This window comes from Pempheris klunzingeri, chromosome 14 (assembly GCF_042242105.1).
Source record: "Pempheris klunzingeri isolate RE-2024b chromosome 14, fPemKlu1.hap1, whole genome shotgun sequence".
NCBI lineage: Eukaryota > Metazoa > Chordata > Actinopteri > Acropomatiformes > Pempheridae > Pempheris > Pempheris klunzingeri.
In genome coordinates this window covers 5,692,100-5,709,489 of record NC_092025.1, presented here as the reverse complement: position 1 = coordinate 5,709,489, position 17,390 = coordinate 5,692,100, and the positions used below count along the sequence as shown (strand labels likewise).

The 17,390-nt window shown below is 39.6% G+C and overlaps 1 protein-coding gene across 2 annotated transcripts in view; it reads left to right on the top strand.

The window, feature by feature from the left end:
• Window positions 1-11,478, top strand: part of hlcs (holocarboxylase synthetase (biotin-(proprionyl-CoA-carboxylase (ATP-hydrolysing)) ligase)) — a 28,236-nt gene extending 16,758 nt beyond the window's left edge. For both annotated transcript variants that reach the window (XM_070844167.1, XM_070844169.1), the window contains 5 exons: window positions 7,959-8,026; window positions 8,212-8,372; window positions 8,652-8,766; window positions 9,948-10,161; window positions 10,898-11,478. In XM_070844167.1, the coding sequence (XP_070700268.1) occupies window positions 7,959-8,026; window positions 8,212-8,372; window positions 8,652-8,766; window positions 9,948-10,161; window positions 10,898-11,069 (730 nt within the window). In that variant the 3' untranslated portion in view covers window positions 11,070-11,478. The remainder of the gene's footprint in view (window positions 1-7,958; window positions 8,027-8,211; window positions 8,373-8,651; window positions 8,767-9,947; window positions 10,162-10,897) is intronic.
• The last annotated feature ends 5,912 nt before the right edge of the window (window positions 11,479-17,390 follow it).

The window sequence follows — 17,390 nt, the reverse complement described above, 5'->3', positions numbered from 1 at the left end:
ATAGGCAGAGAGACAATTGGTTTGAAGACCAAGTGCCTGCAGGTCACCCCTGAAATTGAAGAGCTGATGAAAACACAGGTTCAGTTGAATAAGTGTAGATGGTTGAAGCTGAGGCTGAACGGCCGGCAGACTCTGTTTGTTCAGGGTATTAATGCTTTGTTTGGCTGGGAATGGCTAATAATAGCAGTTACTGACACAGAGGATTGCATTCTCACATCAAGGTCATACCAGACAGGAATCACAATGACTTTTAGCTAGCCGTTACACACTTTGCAGCCTTTTAGACACAGTGATGTCCCTGTTATATGTACCATGTATGTTAATGGAAAATACAGGGTGTTCATTATAGTGAGGGTGTTTGAGTGTTGGTTTTACATACAGCAGTAGTTTGTCATTTTGGAAAATGTTCTGACATATATGTCTGATACAAGGCTACAGCTAGCAGCTGGTTAGCTCAGCTCAGCACAAGACGGGGAGACAGCTAGCCTGGCTCTGTCCAGCAGTAACAACAGCTTACTAAATAACATGTCATGTTGTATTTGTTCTAGCTGTGCACAACTTATGCTTGTTACAGGGGGATTATCTGCTCTGAGCAGTGTCCTGAAGTCAGCAATTTCCTGTCTACACTGGTTGCCTGGTAACTGCCCAAGATATCAAGCAATTCCATTAAGCTACTGTGTTTTTCAGTATTCTGTGGTACTGATAATGGTCATGTATTACAGTACCTATGATCTAGATGTTAAACCGGGATCATGGACGCACTATGCTTTGATGATACTGATTGAAGCAAAGTGTGTGAAATGGGTTATTGAAAGGGTTTTGCAGTACTGAGAATTCCCAGTTTTATACAATTATATTTTCTCAAATGTGAAATTACAGATAGATATCAGGAAGGCTTGAGTGTTAAATATTATTTTGGCACCAACGAAAATGTGCTTGCAGCACCAAGCATCAAAAACTGTCAAGTAACGAATGCCATGTTAGAATGTCTGCTCAGATTCTTCTTTACTTACTCTATGATTTGTGATTTTAATCAAATCATTTTGCCCTTTTTTTCGGCAAAGGCAACATGTACAGGACAAAATTTAATAATTGAATTTCTATAATGAAGATATCCAAAACAAAGAAGAAGCAAACAATGTTGGCATGATACTGAAACTCAGCAGTACTATTGTTTGAAGAATATGTAATCATTTAATGTCAGTATAAGCAATATTCAACAATATTAAAGCACATGATACAAATACCATAATATGCAATACACATATACTACCTAGCCTTTACATGTTGTGTTTACTTTACACAGCCATAAAAAAAATAATTCATGCGTTTATCTCTGACTTTACTTAATACATAATGTAATGTTTTAAAAATAAAAATATGTAGAACAGATCGCCATTGTGTGATTTGTGTCTTTAACAAATATCTTTTTAAAAACCTCATAGTCCAACCAAAATTCAAATATAATCAGTTTACAATTATAGAAAACAGAAAAAGAACAAATGCTCTTATGCTTATCTAAAGCTGAAACCAGACAATGTTTGTCTAAATAACTTTAGTGATTATTCGAACAGAATCAGAATAGTTGGCATTTCATTTTCTGTCAGTCAAATAACTTATCAACTAACAGTGTCTTCCCTATTTATACCTATCCACACCCATACTGCTGTAATTTACAAAGAAACTTGTTGTGGATTTGTGTGTACAGAACCGTTTAACAATATTCTTTATAATTAATTGCTTATATCTCCTCAAATCAGAAATCAGAATTTGTTATTTTCATTATAATTGATTCATTTTAACTGTCTGACTGGTGTATGTGAGTATTAGCAACAAACTGTTGGTGTTAGGGAAAGTTAACAGGGCAGCAAGTGTTTATTTGTGAAAAAGTTGAAATAAGAGACTATGGTTTTTCTTAAACTACTTGGCTGGTCCAGAGAGCATAATGATTCTTTTCCTGCTCTGCTGAACTTGATCCCTATGCCTGGAGCAACACACTTCCTACTTGTTGACTTTTACTTGTAAGAGCTTCAGGCTCCAACATGAAAACCCAAGGGCCCACTTTTACTCTTATATTCTTTTTCCCCCCATTATTTTTCCCTCAAAGAAGGAGATGTGTAAAAAAGGAGAAACAGTAATGGATGCAAATGTAATGCTGATTATTTTCACATCTATTTGTGGTTATACAATTTCTGTTTTCCATGCTGTCTGCACATGTGGAAAGTATTTTTGGCATTTACCCAGTTACCCAGTTTTTAAACTGTTGCTTTCATTATTCTAAAATTGCAACTATGACTGAGAGCTACATAAATAGAATGCTGTACAGCAACCGCAATCTACTGCCTTCATACTCTGGGAATATGAATACAAATAAAAACTCAACAAGGGAGTCTTCTACTTAAAGCTGTTCCACTTGTTGGGCAAAAGCCCTGGCAATCACTGTTTGTTTTGACAAGCAATCCAATATCCAAACTGACACTGTATGGAATTAGAGTACTGTTTCCTATGAAAAATACAAACCACAGGACATACACAGGGCTTTGGTGCAAAGAAAATGGATTCCTTATAATTGTGGCAATAGGTTTGACCGTAAAAATCAAATTGGCCCAATTGACCTTGCATGCTCCACCTGCAATTATAAAAGATTGTAAGCAGATGCCTAAATGTCCTCATTTCTTATTCTGGGGAACATATGGTGTAGTGTTTGACTTGAACTTTTTGTTATATTCTATACTACATTGAGTATGAGAAGTGAAGACTACCATGTAATCTGTTCTGATTGGTAGTATAGAAGTATGTTAACATTTCTACCAAAAACAAGCCAATGTCTGTTTTCAAGCTAATACAAATGTACAAATTTCACATGTTCACATTGTACATGTGCCGTGTGCAAATTGTCTAATGCCCCTGCAGCAGCTGCCTTAAAGGATAATAAAAATTCTAGTACAACTTGGATTATATTCATAGGTTTGGCCATTGCTTATAGACTTGTTTTGTCTTAAAAATACTGGACGTTGCAAGATGTGTAATAGATTATTGTGTATTACTGTCCAGAACCTGTGCCAGACTAGACAGGCCTAGTCCAAAAAAGCATTCAGCAAAGCAAGGTCATTCATTGGTGCCTCAGCTGCCTTGTGGTAATGGAGCAGCCCTTTCTCATTGATCACTTCCAATAGTGCTATTTGGAAATGATAATTTCTGCTGTCCCTCAGTAAACAGGATTAGCTCAATTAATCACATTTACAGATTACTTTGTCCTCTCTTATTGATCACCCCTTTGATGCTGCTGAAAGATCAATGCAAACACGCTTATGTACAGCAAATCCTGTTTCCAAAATGAGCATCGATGGCAGAAATAATCTTTTAATCGGAGATATTTTAATCTGGCAAGTGAGAGGGTTTTTTGGATTGGGGGGTGGGGTAAATGGCTTTCAGAAAAATGATAACTGAGCAAATCAAATCCACCTATTTAATTAGTTAGATTATGTATATTCTATAAAATGTAATGGCAGGGTCTGGATAATTCAATCTGTACTGGAATAGTTGCTTCACATCTGTCTGTAAATATAACTGGCTGACTGAGTGACAATGCTGTAATGCTGTTGAAAATGTCTTTGTCAGATCTGTTTGACAAGAACTAGCAGCCTCATGCTTTGGGCGGTTGAGACCCCACTCTTTTTTCTGTTTTTTGAGTTGTTTTTTTTGTTTGTTTTGTGCCTTTTGCTTGCCTTGTGTGTGTGAAAGATGGGGACATGGCTGTAGCTAATGATCACAGGTCTCAGCCTTTCCTCTCTCACAGACGACTCAGCTGGTGGGCCTTTGTCCTCCTGACCTGCTGTATCTGACCTGCTGTGACCCCTGTGGCTTAGCTGCCACCTAAAACAAAGAGTCCTGAGTAGGGATTTAGAGGCCCATGCTCTTCTTCAAGAGGACAATGCCCCCTCCCTCTGTTTGTCAGATATGCTACTTTGTATGTCTTTGTTCTGTTCTTGTTGAAATTAGTAGATAACAATGGCGACAGAGTGATCTTAGTCCACATTTTCTTTCTTCTTGCCATTTGATCACCTCTTTTTTCCTTTTGTCCTATAGCTGCACTCTTTGCTACCACTAGTGCAAGACACCCTGTTCAGCAAACCCTTACAGACTGCCTTTGCCTTTCTCTTTCTCTCTCTCCCCCGACTTCTTGTCGTTTCTCTACTGTCATCTTGGTAGTAACCCTTTTCGACGCTCACTGTAATCACCTGCACAATCTGTTTTTCATAAGCGTCATTCACCTCGGGTACCCCCAGCTGGAGCAGTGCCAAAGAAGAAGAAGAAATCTTCTGTAACTAATTTCAGACACCCAATCTACTTTTATTGTCACAACTTTGTCACTCATGTCCATTGTGCGCAATACTTGGTTGTTTTGTCATCCCACCTGTGTGAGAATCCTGTATGAATAATCAGGTTACTTATGTACCATGTCATGTTATTGTCACTCAGTATGTCTAAGATAATAACTTCATAATGATAAACAATTACTTATCCATAGTCAGTGTGTTACTTACACTATATTGCAAGCAGCACAACCCCAGAAGAGTAGGCAGGAGCACTGACACAGAAGCAATGTACTGCTGTGGATTGGGTCATCAGATAGATTTATTGCCTGCCTAAAAACCTCACATCAGTTTAAGTGTATCCTGCATGTAGAATATTTTCTCCGCTTTACACTGCCATGAGACAGCTCTTTTTAACAGAACCCAAGTGGTTTTCTTTTTCTCTTGGCTGACTTCAAAGCCACCAACCTCAATTGATAATCGTTAAACCTTGCAGTACATGCAAGTTGCTTGTGTACAGCTGCCTCGTTAGGTTAGTTTTCTTTGCTTGTTGTGTGAATTTAGTGTTTGAAATGGTAGGAAGGAATAACGTGGTTATATGTAGAACTTAGTCAATGTCTAGTAGCCATAGCTGCCACATTTTCTGCTGTACACCTCTGTCCCTGCAATGCCATCGCCTTCATACGCCTGATATCACCCAGCCAACTCGGTGTATCATTTGTTTGGTGATGCTGATTGTATTCAGTTTTTGTTTTGAATTTTTCATGAACTCCTACTACACAGTTAATTGTATTGTAGGTATTTCCATTTTTTGTTTTCATGGTATGGCATTAGTAATTTCTATAATAATTTCAAGTTATGCACGTGGGCGAACCATGGCAGTTTGCAGTCAGTTTAATTTATTTAGTCTCATTAAAATAGACCTACACTAAAACTATTGATTTGTAATTATGATTATTAATTAACGTAAAATCCGGAATTACCAAATTGATAGCTAGTAAATTTAAAGGATTTTGGAGTTATTGCCTATTAGAGATTGGCATCACTCACTTGTGTACAACATCAAAGAGGACACGTGTGTATTCGAAAGCAGAGCAAAAATACATGGACACAATCTAATGAAGTGTACCTAAGTCCAGAGCCGGCTCTACCCAATGTGGCGCCCTAGGCGAGATTTTAGATGGCGCCCCACTCCATCGGCGATTTACATGCACTTACAAAAGAAATCGAATAGCATTGCTTTTATAATTGTCTTTAATTTGTAAGGTAACATGTCACCAAATTTACATAACAAATCACAAATTAATACAAAAAAATCTGAAATACAATATAAATACCCTTACCACAAAATAAAAACCTGTAAATAAGTGAATAAAAAAAAAATAATAATAATAATAATGTGTACTTTAAGACTGACGTAAAGTTTAAAACAATTAACATGCTTTAGATAATATGAACTGTAACACAACCAACAACTAGTGTTAAAAATCAGAAACATGAAGGGTTGAAAATGGAACAGCATTTTGACTGACTATTAAAAGCAGGAGAAAGGTTAGCTAGCCAGAATGCCAGATGGAAATAAAACAAGCATAGATTAGGCCAATGTAGACACCTACTGAGTAGGTTTAATCTATACAGATGATCCCTAACAGTAAAGACCTCTCCATGCCGCTCAGCTACAGAGATATAAAACTGCTTATTTACTGATTAGCATACGATGTTGAGGCTAATCGCTCAGAAGCAAGTTAACAACCTGCTGTTACACTGTGATAACTGCTACACCTGATGTTACACTGTGATAACTGCTCCACCTGTGATAACTGCTACACCTGATGTTACACTGTGATAACTGCCACACCTGATCTTCCACTGTGATAACTGCTACACCTGATCTTCCACTGTGATAACTGCTACACCTGATGTTACACTGTGATAACTGCTACACCTGATGCTCCCTGTGATAACTGCTACACCTGATGTTACACTGTGATAACTGCTACACCTGATGGACCCTGTGATAACTGCTACACCTGATGTTACACTGTGATAACTGCTACACCTGATGCTGCTTCATGTCATGACTGGATCTTTACTTTACCTCTTTCTTTCTCCCGTTTTTCCTCTACTTCTTTTCTTTTTTTTCTTCCCTGTGCTCCGGACACTTTCGGTCGTTTTGACATGTTTACAAGGTTCTCTGGGGTCACATCAATAAATTCGCCCCTCCCCCCACAGAGAGCGAGCAGGTAACGATCAGCCGGAGGAGGAGGAGGGGAGGGGGGCGCCCCCGTCACGGCTTTACATGCTTTACATTTGAATCAATGTGAGCTTTTCCATTTTAAGAGTTAATGGTAATAACTAGTTTTAATATAATTATATTTAAGGTATTTTTTCCCCCTTTTGTGGCGCCCCCTGGAGGCCACGGCGCCCTTAGCATTTGCCTATATTGCCTATTGGAAGAACCGGCCCTGCCTAAGTCTACCCAGTTAAAGTTAAGGTTTGTGTTACCAATCCTTGGAGAAGAAAGAAAGAGGTCTTTTGGGGCTGGAAAAAGGCTGTGGTTCTGAAGTCAAAAAAGCGGTTCTTGTTGTTGCTGTGTTCTGGTTGCAGATTTAAGGAAACTGGTTACTCCTCTGTTCCTAGTCATTTCACGATAACGTGCTTTTGTGCTCCAGGTGCTTGTAAGACTAAAAAAACATGTAGACTCCTCTATTTTGAGATGGTGGAGGTCCCAACAACAGGCAGGGCTTAGGTTTGACAGTAGCAAAAATCAACTGTTTGTTCAAAAGCAACAATGGCGCCTCCTAAAGTTGTTAGTGCAGATGCTGCTAAAGTGTCAATTATTTCTGAACTTGAAAGCAATGTGGCAATGAGGCTTTTCACACTGGAAGAGATGTTTTCACTTTTCTCTGGACTGACTTTTTAACTGCATTATATTGTTTCTTGATCAGATTGGTTGAAGTTAGCTGGTGTTAGACAGTGATAGACAGATGGTTAATCTAATCACCTGCTAACTATTTTTGTGTGCCTGTCCCTTTCCCAAGGCTGACTTCCCAAATGGTACTCTGTAACAAACCATCTGGAGTCAGGTTATCGTTGAATGTTGTATTTCCATCACACTCATTCACAAATGTTCATTTCTGAACCATATGTAATACCTAAAACTTTAAACTAACCAATAGATTTATTTAGCTTGTTGGCAGGCTTACATAGTCCAGGAGTTGTAGAACTCTGTACAAAGACATATTTCCTACTGACTTACCAAACTTCCTGCATTTGCAAAATTAAACTTTCTGCACCAAATGTGCTGGATATGATAGATGACTGTCAGTCAAGTCTTTACTTCCATTTCTACACATAATTGCAGATAAATATGCAATAGACATAATAAATGTTGCAAATTTTTTGCAAAAGCCACGGTAACAGAACTATATAATCCCTGGTGAGGCTGTTTAGTGTTGGTGCTGGGCTCAAAGTTTTACAACAGTAATTATATGTTATAATTAGAGTTTTTTTCAATAAGGACAACAGTAAGATGAAGTGAGTACAAGCATTAACTAAAGCTGTAGTAAACAATTATTTTTAGTTGGTGTCCTTATGTGGAACCTTGTGGTAGTTTTAACATTTCTGTTTGTCTCTCTTCAGGTTGAGTGTGCACTTACCAAAGGATGTGGGGTTAATAACTGTAGCTGCACGACAAACCAAGGGCAGAGGTCAGTGCTCCAGCATACTGTAAATCTGCATACACAATATTCATACATACCTCAAATGTATAAACATATCACAGTTTCAGTTGCATTCATTTTTGGTTTGTTTTTATTTATCTTATTTGTCAGAAGAATGTCGTAGGTTTTTGGTACCACTTAGTGCTCCCTTGTATGTTTCCTGTGTTCTGCAGGTCGGGGCAGAAATACCTGGCTCAGCCCGCTGGGTTGTGCCATGTTCACTCTGAAGGTCCAGGTTGAGCTGAGCTCCAGACTTGGACAAAGGATTCCCTTTCTGCAGCATCTGGCTGCTCTTGCAGTGGTGGAAGCTGTTCGCACACTTCCTGGATACCAGGTATTAGCCTACATACTATTCTGTACCTGCTTCCTTAACATGAAGATATTATTATACTCCATTAGCCTACACATCTTCTGTGATTTGGCTCATACACCTGAATCGACCCTAAACATTAAAAGTGACCATAGTAGCAGAATATCATAATGATATCACTGGCATAATATACCACAAAATAATACATTTATATTTAAGGTTAGTGCATCGGGTATTAAATGAAAATGTCTTGTTAATGATTAATGATTGAGGATGTTATCAACTTATTTCAACCTTTGTCAGGACATAGACCTGAGAGTGAAGTGGCCCAACGACATCTACTACAGTAACCTAATGAAGCTTGGAGGAGTACTGGTGACTTCCACTGTAATAGGATCAACCTTTCATCTGCTAATAGGTAACAATCTAAACTTTATCATAGCTAATGAGACTGGAAAAATGTCCATCACCAAAACCTTTCTGGATATCAGCGTTATGCTGCCACCAATATGCTTCATTACAAGAGTGTGTTTTTGGGTGATGGGTTCAGTTACACCAAATATATAATTTAATATGACAGTTCAAAAATCCTTCTTCCATTGTAGGGTCAGGGGTTAGTTTTGTGAACTAGGAAACACTCTAAATGAGGCAGTTAGAAGTTACTGAGAATCTTCAAATGTCAGATCCGTCTACCTTTTGGTGCAGGGCAAAAGATGAGTGGGTGAAATGTTGGCAAATAAGAATTACTGAGAGTCCTGAAATAACATCTTGTCATTAAATCCATCAGTGATGCAGCCTGTTAGAGAACAAAAAATGCTCCTCTTCCTTCATATCATTACTTTTAAACTAAGTGCCGCTCTCTAGCACTTCCTAGGAGGACCAGGTGCTAAATATCAGTTGAACAAAACTTAACTTACAAATGGAGATTAAGCCAGCAATGTTACATATGTTATGTCTGAAAGGGGTTTTGTTTCAGGACCCAACATACCTACAGTGCAAACTCCCAAAAAAACAAATGTCACATGATTTTTACTTTTTTAATTCAACAGTGGGTCTTCCAATTTGATTGTATGCTGCCATGAAGCTGTAATTCATGAGGCATTCAGCTATGGAACCTCACAATGTCCACATATCTTTTGGAGTCCATCACTAATGTCCTTCTCACTCACACACTCGACCTTGAGGTCAGGGCAGGTTTACGCTTACTCAGTATGCTTTCCATTTTAATTATTTACCTATACCCCTGAGAGTCTTTGGATTTCCTGATTGGAAACCTTGTCATAGATGTTCCTTTGCACATTTCTGACATGATCTCTGTTCATATTTTATAATTTGTAGAAACACATGGCTTTGTTAGGGATGATTTTGATGCGTCATAGCAAAGGGGGTGAATACTTAGCAATTAGTTATTTAGTGTGCTGTCACCCTCTACCTACTACATCTGTAATAATAAGGTGTGGGAAAAATAATTAGTCACCAACACTAATTGGGAGATAGTGTATATTTTGCAATATGTTATTTAGTAGGCAACACTGAAATAATCTCTTGTTGTTTGCTCAGACTTACAGATTTATTTCTTGAACATGATTTGCCCTACAGGCTGCGGGTTCAATGTGACAAACAGCAACCCAACAGTGTGCATCAATGACCTGATCCAGCAGTACAACATACAGCATAACTTCAGCCTGCAGCCACTCAGCTGTCCTCAGCTCATCGCTCGGACTGTCACCTGCCTGGAGGCCCTCATCAGCAGCTTCCAACAAGGAGGCCCAGACTCCGTCTTGCCCACCTACTATAAGAGATGGCTTCACAGGTGAGCACTGCACAGACCTCCACTACTGACTGACCCTTCGGTTAGCCATATGCCCTTTTAAACAAAAGCCTGCTATGAACTGGATGATGAGCAGGGAGATCTGGCTGCAGGTGACATGGATGAAAGTTAAACATTGTTCATTTGTATATACTACCTACATTGTAATGCTACAAATATGGAAGAAAAATCAGCAAATTTTTCCTCTAAGGACCAACACTGGAGGGAGTTATTGACATAGGCTGGTGGCTGCAGGCATGCTCACCAAACTTTTGCACATTTGCTCTCATGCCCACTCTCTAAATCAGCTAAGAAGGTGTCTGTTTTGAATGAACATTGAATGATTGAATTGAATGATTGAATGGGCCAAACCTTTGACTAGTACTGTATGCCTGACCTGTGAAGAGTTTTGTGTAATGCAGTTGGTGGTTCTGATAAAATGAGCATAATATAAAAGTACCTGGATACAGTGTACATAATGGAGTGCACGAAGTGTGAAAGCAGTGAAATAAATGACATGAATGAGCTGGAAAAACATGGCATATGAGAGAAGATGTTTTATTTCTTTAACTGTGTGCTTTGAGCTGCTGTAACAGCAAACTTTCCCCACTGAGAGATCAATAAAAAGTTTTATCTTTATCTTCTGGTCTAAGCTAAGCTGCAGAATTTGGTAAAGTTTCTTGAATAATAACATTGTGAAGCAGAACTGTGACAGTGGCTCTCTGTGCTCTGACCTCAGCGGAACTAAGGTGCGTCTCTGGAGTGAGGACGGACTCGAGGCTGAGGTAGTGGGTCTGGACCACAACGGCTTCCTCCAAGTGCACAGCATGGAGCAGGGCGTGGTCTCAGTGGAGCCTGATGGAAACTCTTTCGACATGCTGAAGAACCTGGTGGTCACCAAGCAGCATTAGGACCAAATTCAACAAAATTACAGATGATCACCTCTTTCAGCACATCAAAGCAATAACTGAGTTATTTAGTGTAACAGAAAAGTTTATGGAACCATATAAATGCATCCTGGTTTTCTAATTGATTAATCACTAATTATGTTACTTATCTGCAATGGGAGTATTGGTTAGCTTTGCTTGTTTCTTTATTTACCTGACATACATTTGAACTAGTCGCAGTAATTTGTTGGGGAATATACAGCCCAGATACCTAGGTGTAAAGGCAGCTACATAAAGTAATATCTGCATTAGTGATTGATAATTAGCACACAAATATTTTTGATCTTGACCTGCTTGTTTGGCACCACATTTTCAATCCATTATCCAAAAACGTGTATTGCTTGTGCCCCTCATCTGAACAAATCTTGATTTAACTGTTTCATTTCAGCAAAATAAAGATTTTCACAAAAATATGTTTCCATCTTTCCTTCTTTAAGTAATCGGCCTCTGTTTGCTCACCTGGTCATCGGCTTTAGAAAGAAGTTAAAACAGCCTCTCTTCATTTCCAACATGAAATAATTCTGTAGTTCAGCTACAATTTTCCACTAACGACTGTGTTAAAATCCATCCATGAGGAGATGACATTTTATGGAGTTTGATCTCAACCAGGGTAAGTGGCTGGAACACTTTATTTATTCTGCAAAATCCAATAGGGAAAGGCTTACAGGTCGGGTTGGGTTAGCATACCTTACCTCAACATACTTTATATTGTCAGTAATCTACACACAAATCTAAAAACACACACAAAAGGCAAAACTCCACAATTCCTCAATGAAAGTGCATTCAGAAAATGTCATGTATGTCATGTCTTCTCAAAATGGTATTATGTGGTCCAACGACACACACACCACCATATGAAAAGACAATGGTAAAAGAAAGAAAGTTTAGCATCAAATTCTGTGCAGATTTAAATAGCAGTAGCAGTGCACAAGAAATCATTACGATCACAGTTTAAACCTGTATAACCACTGAGACGACTGCAGAGGGCTCACAAAACTTATTCTCAAAATCTTTAGAGCCCGTTTGCACCATTGGTCAATACTTTTCTGGACTGAAAAACAAATTCAAAATCTCAGGATATTTTTGAGGGTAAACTGCTTCCACCAGTATTCTACCATGGTTTATTGACTGAATGGAAGTTTTAATCATTTAATTCTTTGTTGGGGGCCAAAACTATTTCAAATGTAAACTGTACACTTGGTGTCTGAATTATACTGTTTTTTAACTGTTAAAATAGCTATTATTATTCAATAATTACTCTATTCTAGTGCGCATGTGCTGAGTATATGCTGCCTGTTACGATTGCTCCTGCTAGTTTTCTTATTTTTTTCTTACTTTTAACTATATTTTTAAATTATTTGTTTTACTTTTTGTTGGTAATATTTTTAAGACGTTCTCTCTCCAATTCATGCTGGTTGGAGAGTGATCTTGTCATCTTTTTGCTGTGAAAGAACTACTTTAACTCTGCCGGGTGCAGTAAAAGTATGGCCGTTGGTAGCCGTTGGTAGCCGTTTTGTCTACACGAGTGATCAGCTGATCACTCTGAAACCTGCTGGCATCCTGACCACAAGATCTTCACAAATTCCAGAAGAATTGTGGAGGAAAACACACCGAGGTTGCAGAGGAAAGAAGAACCAGCGGAGGAGAGAAACCAGAGGGAGTCAACGGAGGCGTATGGAGGAAAAGAAATATAAACCCTGTCTCCCCATCGTTACTATGGGCAACGTGAGATCGCTGGTAAACAAGATGGAGGAGCTAACAGCGTTAGCCAGGAGTCAGATGGAGTACCGGGAGTGTAGTCTAATGTGCTTTACGGAGACATGGCTGCATCAGGACATTCCTGACGACAATGTTTCCATTGGTGGCTTCCAAACTGTTCGGGCCGACAAGGACTGCACCAGGAGCGGTAAACGGAAAGGAGGGGGGCTTGCCGTTCTGGTGAACAACAGGTGGTGCAATCCTGCTCATATTACTATCAAGGAGCGCATCTGCAGCCCGGACATTGAACTGTTTGCTGTTGGTCTTCGTCCATATTATCTGCCACGGGAGTTTTCAAATGTTGTCATGGTGACTGTTTACATTCCTCCTTCTGCCAACCCGACTTCGGCGTGTGACGTCATCCACTCCGCCATAGCCCGGGTATAGACTCTACACCCGAGTGCATTCATTGCTATCTCGGGTGACTTCAACCATGTCACCATGTCAAAAGCACTGCCCAACTTCACACAGTACTTGAACTGTTTCACCAGAGAAGAGAGGATCCTGGACTTAATGTATGCTAACGTGAAGAATGCATACAGCTCCTCTCCCCTCCCTCCTCTGGGCAGGTCTGACCACAATCTCATACACCTCAGTCCCACTTATTTGCCTCTGGTAGAAAGACAGCCTGTGACCGTAAAGACAGTGAGGAGATGGTCGGAAGAGGTGTATGTGGAACTGCAGGGATGTTTTGAGGTCACAGACTGGCAGGCACTCTGTGAGCCAAATGGAGAAGACATCGACGGGCTCACAGAGTGCATCACGGACTATATCAACTTCTGTGTAGACTCCATTGTTCCAGTAGAGACTGTTCACTGTTACCCAAACAACAAGCCGTGGGTAACAAAGGACATTAAGGCCCTCCTGAATGATAAGAAGAGGGCTTTCAGGGCTGGCAACAAGGAGGAGATGAGAATCACACAGAGACACCTGAAGTACAAGATCAGAGAGGCTAAGGAGGAATACAGGAAGAAGTTGGAGCGGAAACTCCAGCAAAATAACAACAGAGAGGTCTGGAGAGGGATAAGAACAATCACTGGTTTTAAGTCAGCTGGTAACAGTGGAGTTGAAGGCAGTGTGGAATGGGCCAATGAACTTAATCTGTTCTTCAACAGATTTGATGCCCAGGCCCCTGCACTCCCTATAGACACTAACATCAACACCTCGATTGTTCTGCCCCCAACAACACCTACTCCACTCTCTCCCCCTCACCCTCCTTACAGCCTCTCATCTTCAAGGGAAGGCCACTCTCTCACCTCTATCCCCACCCCCTCACCCCCATCTTCAGTGACTATCACAGCTGAAGATGTTAGAAGACAGCTGGGGAAACTTCACTCTGGCAAGGCTGCAGGCCCTGATGGTGTCAGCCCCAGGGTGCTCAAAACCTGTGCCATCCAGCTCTGCGGAGCTCTTCAGCATGTCTTCAACATGAGTTTGAGTCTGCGGAGGGTCCCTGTGATGTGGAAGACGTCCTGCATAGTTCCTGTGCCGAAGAAGCTGCGCCCCGGTGACTCTAAGGACTACAGACCTGTGGCGCTGACCTCCCACATCATGAAGACCCTGGAAAGACTCATCTTGGAGCAGCTCCGGCCCGTGGTCAAATCATTTTTGGACCCCCTACAGTTCGCCTACCAGCCCCAACTTGTGGCTCTACCTGCTTGATCGCGTCTACACTCACCTGGACAAGACGGCGAGCACTGTGAGAGTCATGTTTTTTGACTTCTCCAGTGCTTTCAACACCATCAGCCCAGGTCTACTGGGTGAGAAGATGTCAGCGATGCAGGTGGACCCCGCCATCGTGTCCTGGGTTGTGGACTATCTGACTGGCAGACCACAGTATGTGCGCCTGAAACGCTGTGTGTCAGACAGAGTGGTCAGCAACACCGGGGCCCCACAGGGGACTGTCCTCTCTTCTTTCCTCTTCACCCTCTACACCACGGACTTCAGTGTGGACATTGTTGAGTATTATAAGTACTTGAGGGTACACATTGATAACAAACTGGACTGGGGGAGGAACATTGATGCCCTTTACAGGAAGGGCCAGAGCCGTCTCTATTTTCTGAGGCGGTTGAGGTCCTTCAACATCTGCAGGACTCTGCTCAGGATGTTCTATGAGTCTGTGGTAGCCAGTGTTATCTTCTATGCTGTGGTATGCTGGGGCAGCAGGCTGAGGGTAGAGGATGTCAATAGACTGAACAGACTGATACGCAGGGCCAGTGACGTTGTAGGAGTGAAGCTCGACTCTCTGACGGTGGTGTCAGAGAGGAGAATGCTTCACAAAGTGGGAGCTATTTTGGACAATGTGTCCAACCCACTCCATGAAGTGCTGGTTAGATATAGGAGTTCTTTCAGTGCCAGACTAATTGTACCACGATGCACTACAGAGCGCCACAGGAAATCATTCCTGCCTGTGGCCATTAATCTATACAACTCCTCACTCTGAGTGTACATGTTGTTGTATGTTATTACTATTATTATTATTATCATTATTATTATTATTATATGATTCAGCTCCTCACTCTGTGTGTACATGTTGTTGTATATATTATATTATTATTATTATCATTATTATTATTATTATAATTTATATAATACATCTCCTCATTCTGAGTGTACATGTTGTTATATATTATTGTTGGTAGTAGTAGTATTAGTATTATATAACACATCTCCTCACTCTGAAGGTACACGTTGTTATATATTATTATTAGTAGTAGTGGTATTATTTGTATCATTATTATTATAATATGGTACAGCGCCTCACTCTGAGTGTACATGTTGTTATGTGTTATTGTTGGTGGTAGTAGTAGTAGTGGTAGTATTATTAGTATTATATAATACATCTTCTCACTCTGAGTGTACATGTTGTTATATATTATTGTTGGTAGTAGTAGTAGTGGTAGCAGTATTATTGGTATTATATAGTACAGCGCCTTACTATGATTGTGCATGTTGTTATATATTTTTATTAGTAGTATTATTAGTAGTGGTATTATTGTTATTATTATTATAAGACTCTGGACTCACCTGGTGCAGTAATTTACCTCTGTGTAATAATTTGTAATAATAATTTTTAATACATCTTTTTTTTGTAATTCATACTTTTATATATTTATATTTTACTTTGTTTTTGAAGTGTATTCTTATTCTTATTCTTATTCTTTTGGAGCTGTGTATAACAAAAAGCAATTTCCCCCTGGGGATTATTAAAGTAATTCTGATTCTGATTAAAGTAATTCTGATTCTGATTATTAAAGGACCACTGGATTGGCCTAGCATGGAGAATTCAGCCATGAACACCTTCTACAGCTATATCTGCACATGCATCTTCCTTAGCATGCAGAAGAGATACACACTTGTGGGAACTGCAGTCATTAAAGGTGCAATATGTACAAATTGGCCACCTGCTTCAAACAAATAGGGGCAGTATTTTACCTCCTCCTCTCACTCTATTGTTACCCTAATAAACCTTGCAATATCCTCAAAATGGATAGCTATTGCTTTATGTCTTTCAAGGTCAAGGTTCATTTATTTGTCATTTTAAAACGGTTGCAAATGGTTGCACAACAAAATGTTGTAGTCCCTTCATGCTACACATAAAGAAGAGTACTGTATATAGACAATTACATTTAGAATAGAACAGGGTCAAACATACAATACAATTTTTTTTGTTTTTTTTGTTGAATTTGTATGTGGGAAACATAAACAGCAGCAATAGGACAGTGAATATATACAGCTTCATCACTCTCAAAGTTTGATATCTAGGAAACATTATCAACTTTAACTGCGTTTGAGCATCAAGCATCACTGATATGAACACAGAATTCGTCTAAACTAAACTTCGACTAAAGATCAGATGCACATGACGTTAGCTGTTAGCTGGGCCAGCATTACTTCCTCTTCATCTTGTGTTGGACAGAGGGCAGACTGATGCTAAAGTGACTCACTATTGCCCCACAAAACACAAGCTAAATTAGTTAGTAAAATACATACAATACATATAATAAAATATTTTTGATTGCCAGTTAATTGAAATCAACACATGGACAGGTTGTGACAGACAGTATATTATTGTCGGAAACAAAAATCTTAAGAAAAGCTTATGAGAAATAATGACCTAAAAATGACACTCACAACAGTTAACAGTTAAGATAGTGTGATTATAAGAACAAGAGATGGTTGTACATATGACCCACTTACATTAACACCAATGAGGCTTGGCGGTCAAATGCAGTTAGAATTGATGTTTCACTTTTAATGTGAAGGCGAACACTGTTGTCAACACTGCTGCAAACTGCTGTGTGTGTGTGTGAGGAGGCTTTTAAAAAATATATTTAAAACATTTAATCCTTTAATGCCTTAAAAGTTGAGATTAGAAGTTTATTCTTCACCACAATTAGATATTTATGGTTGGACTTTTAGCTCAGGAGTCACAGGAGCCAGTCATTGTTTTCTAATATAAAGGTGGTCATGCATTAACATGTGCGGAGATTCATAACTTTACCTTATTGTTCTGCTGCTTTGCAA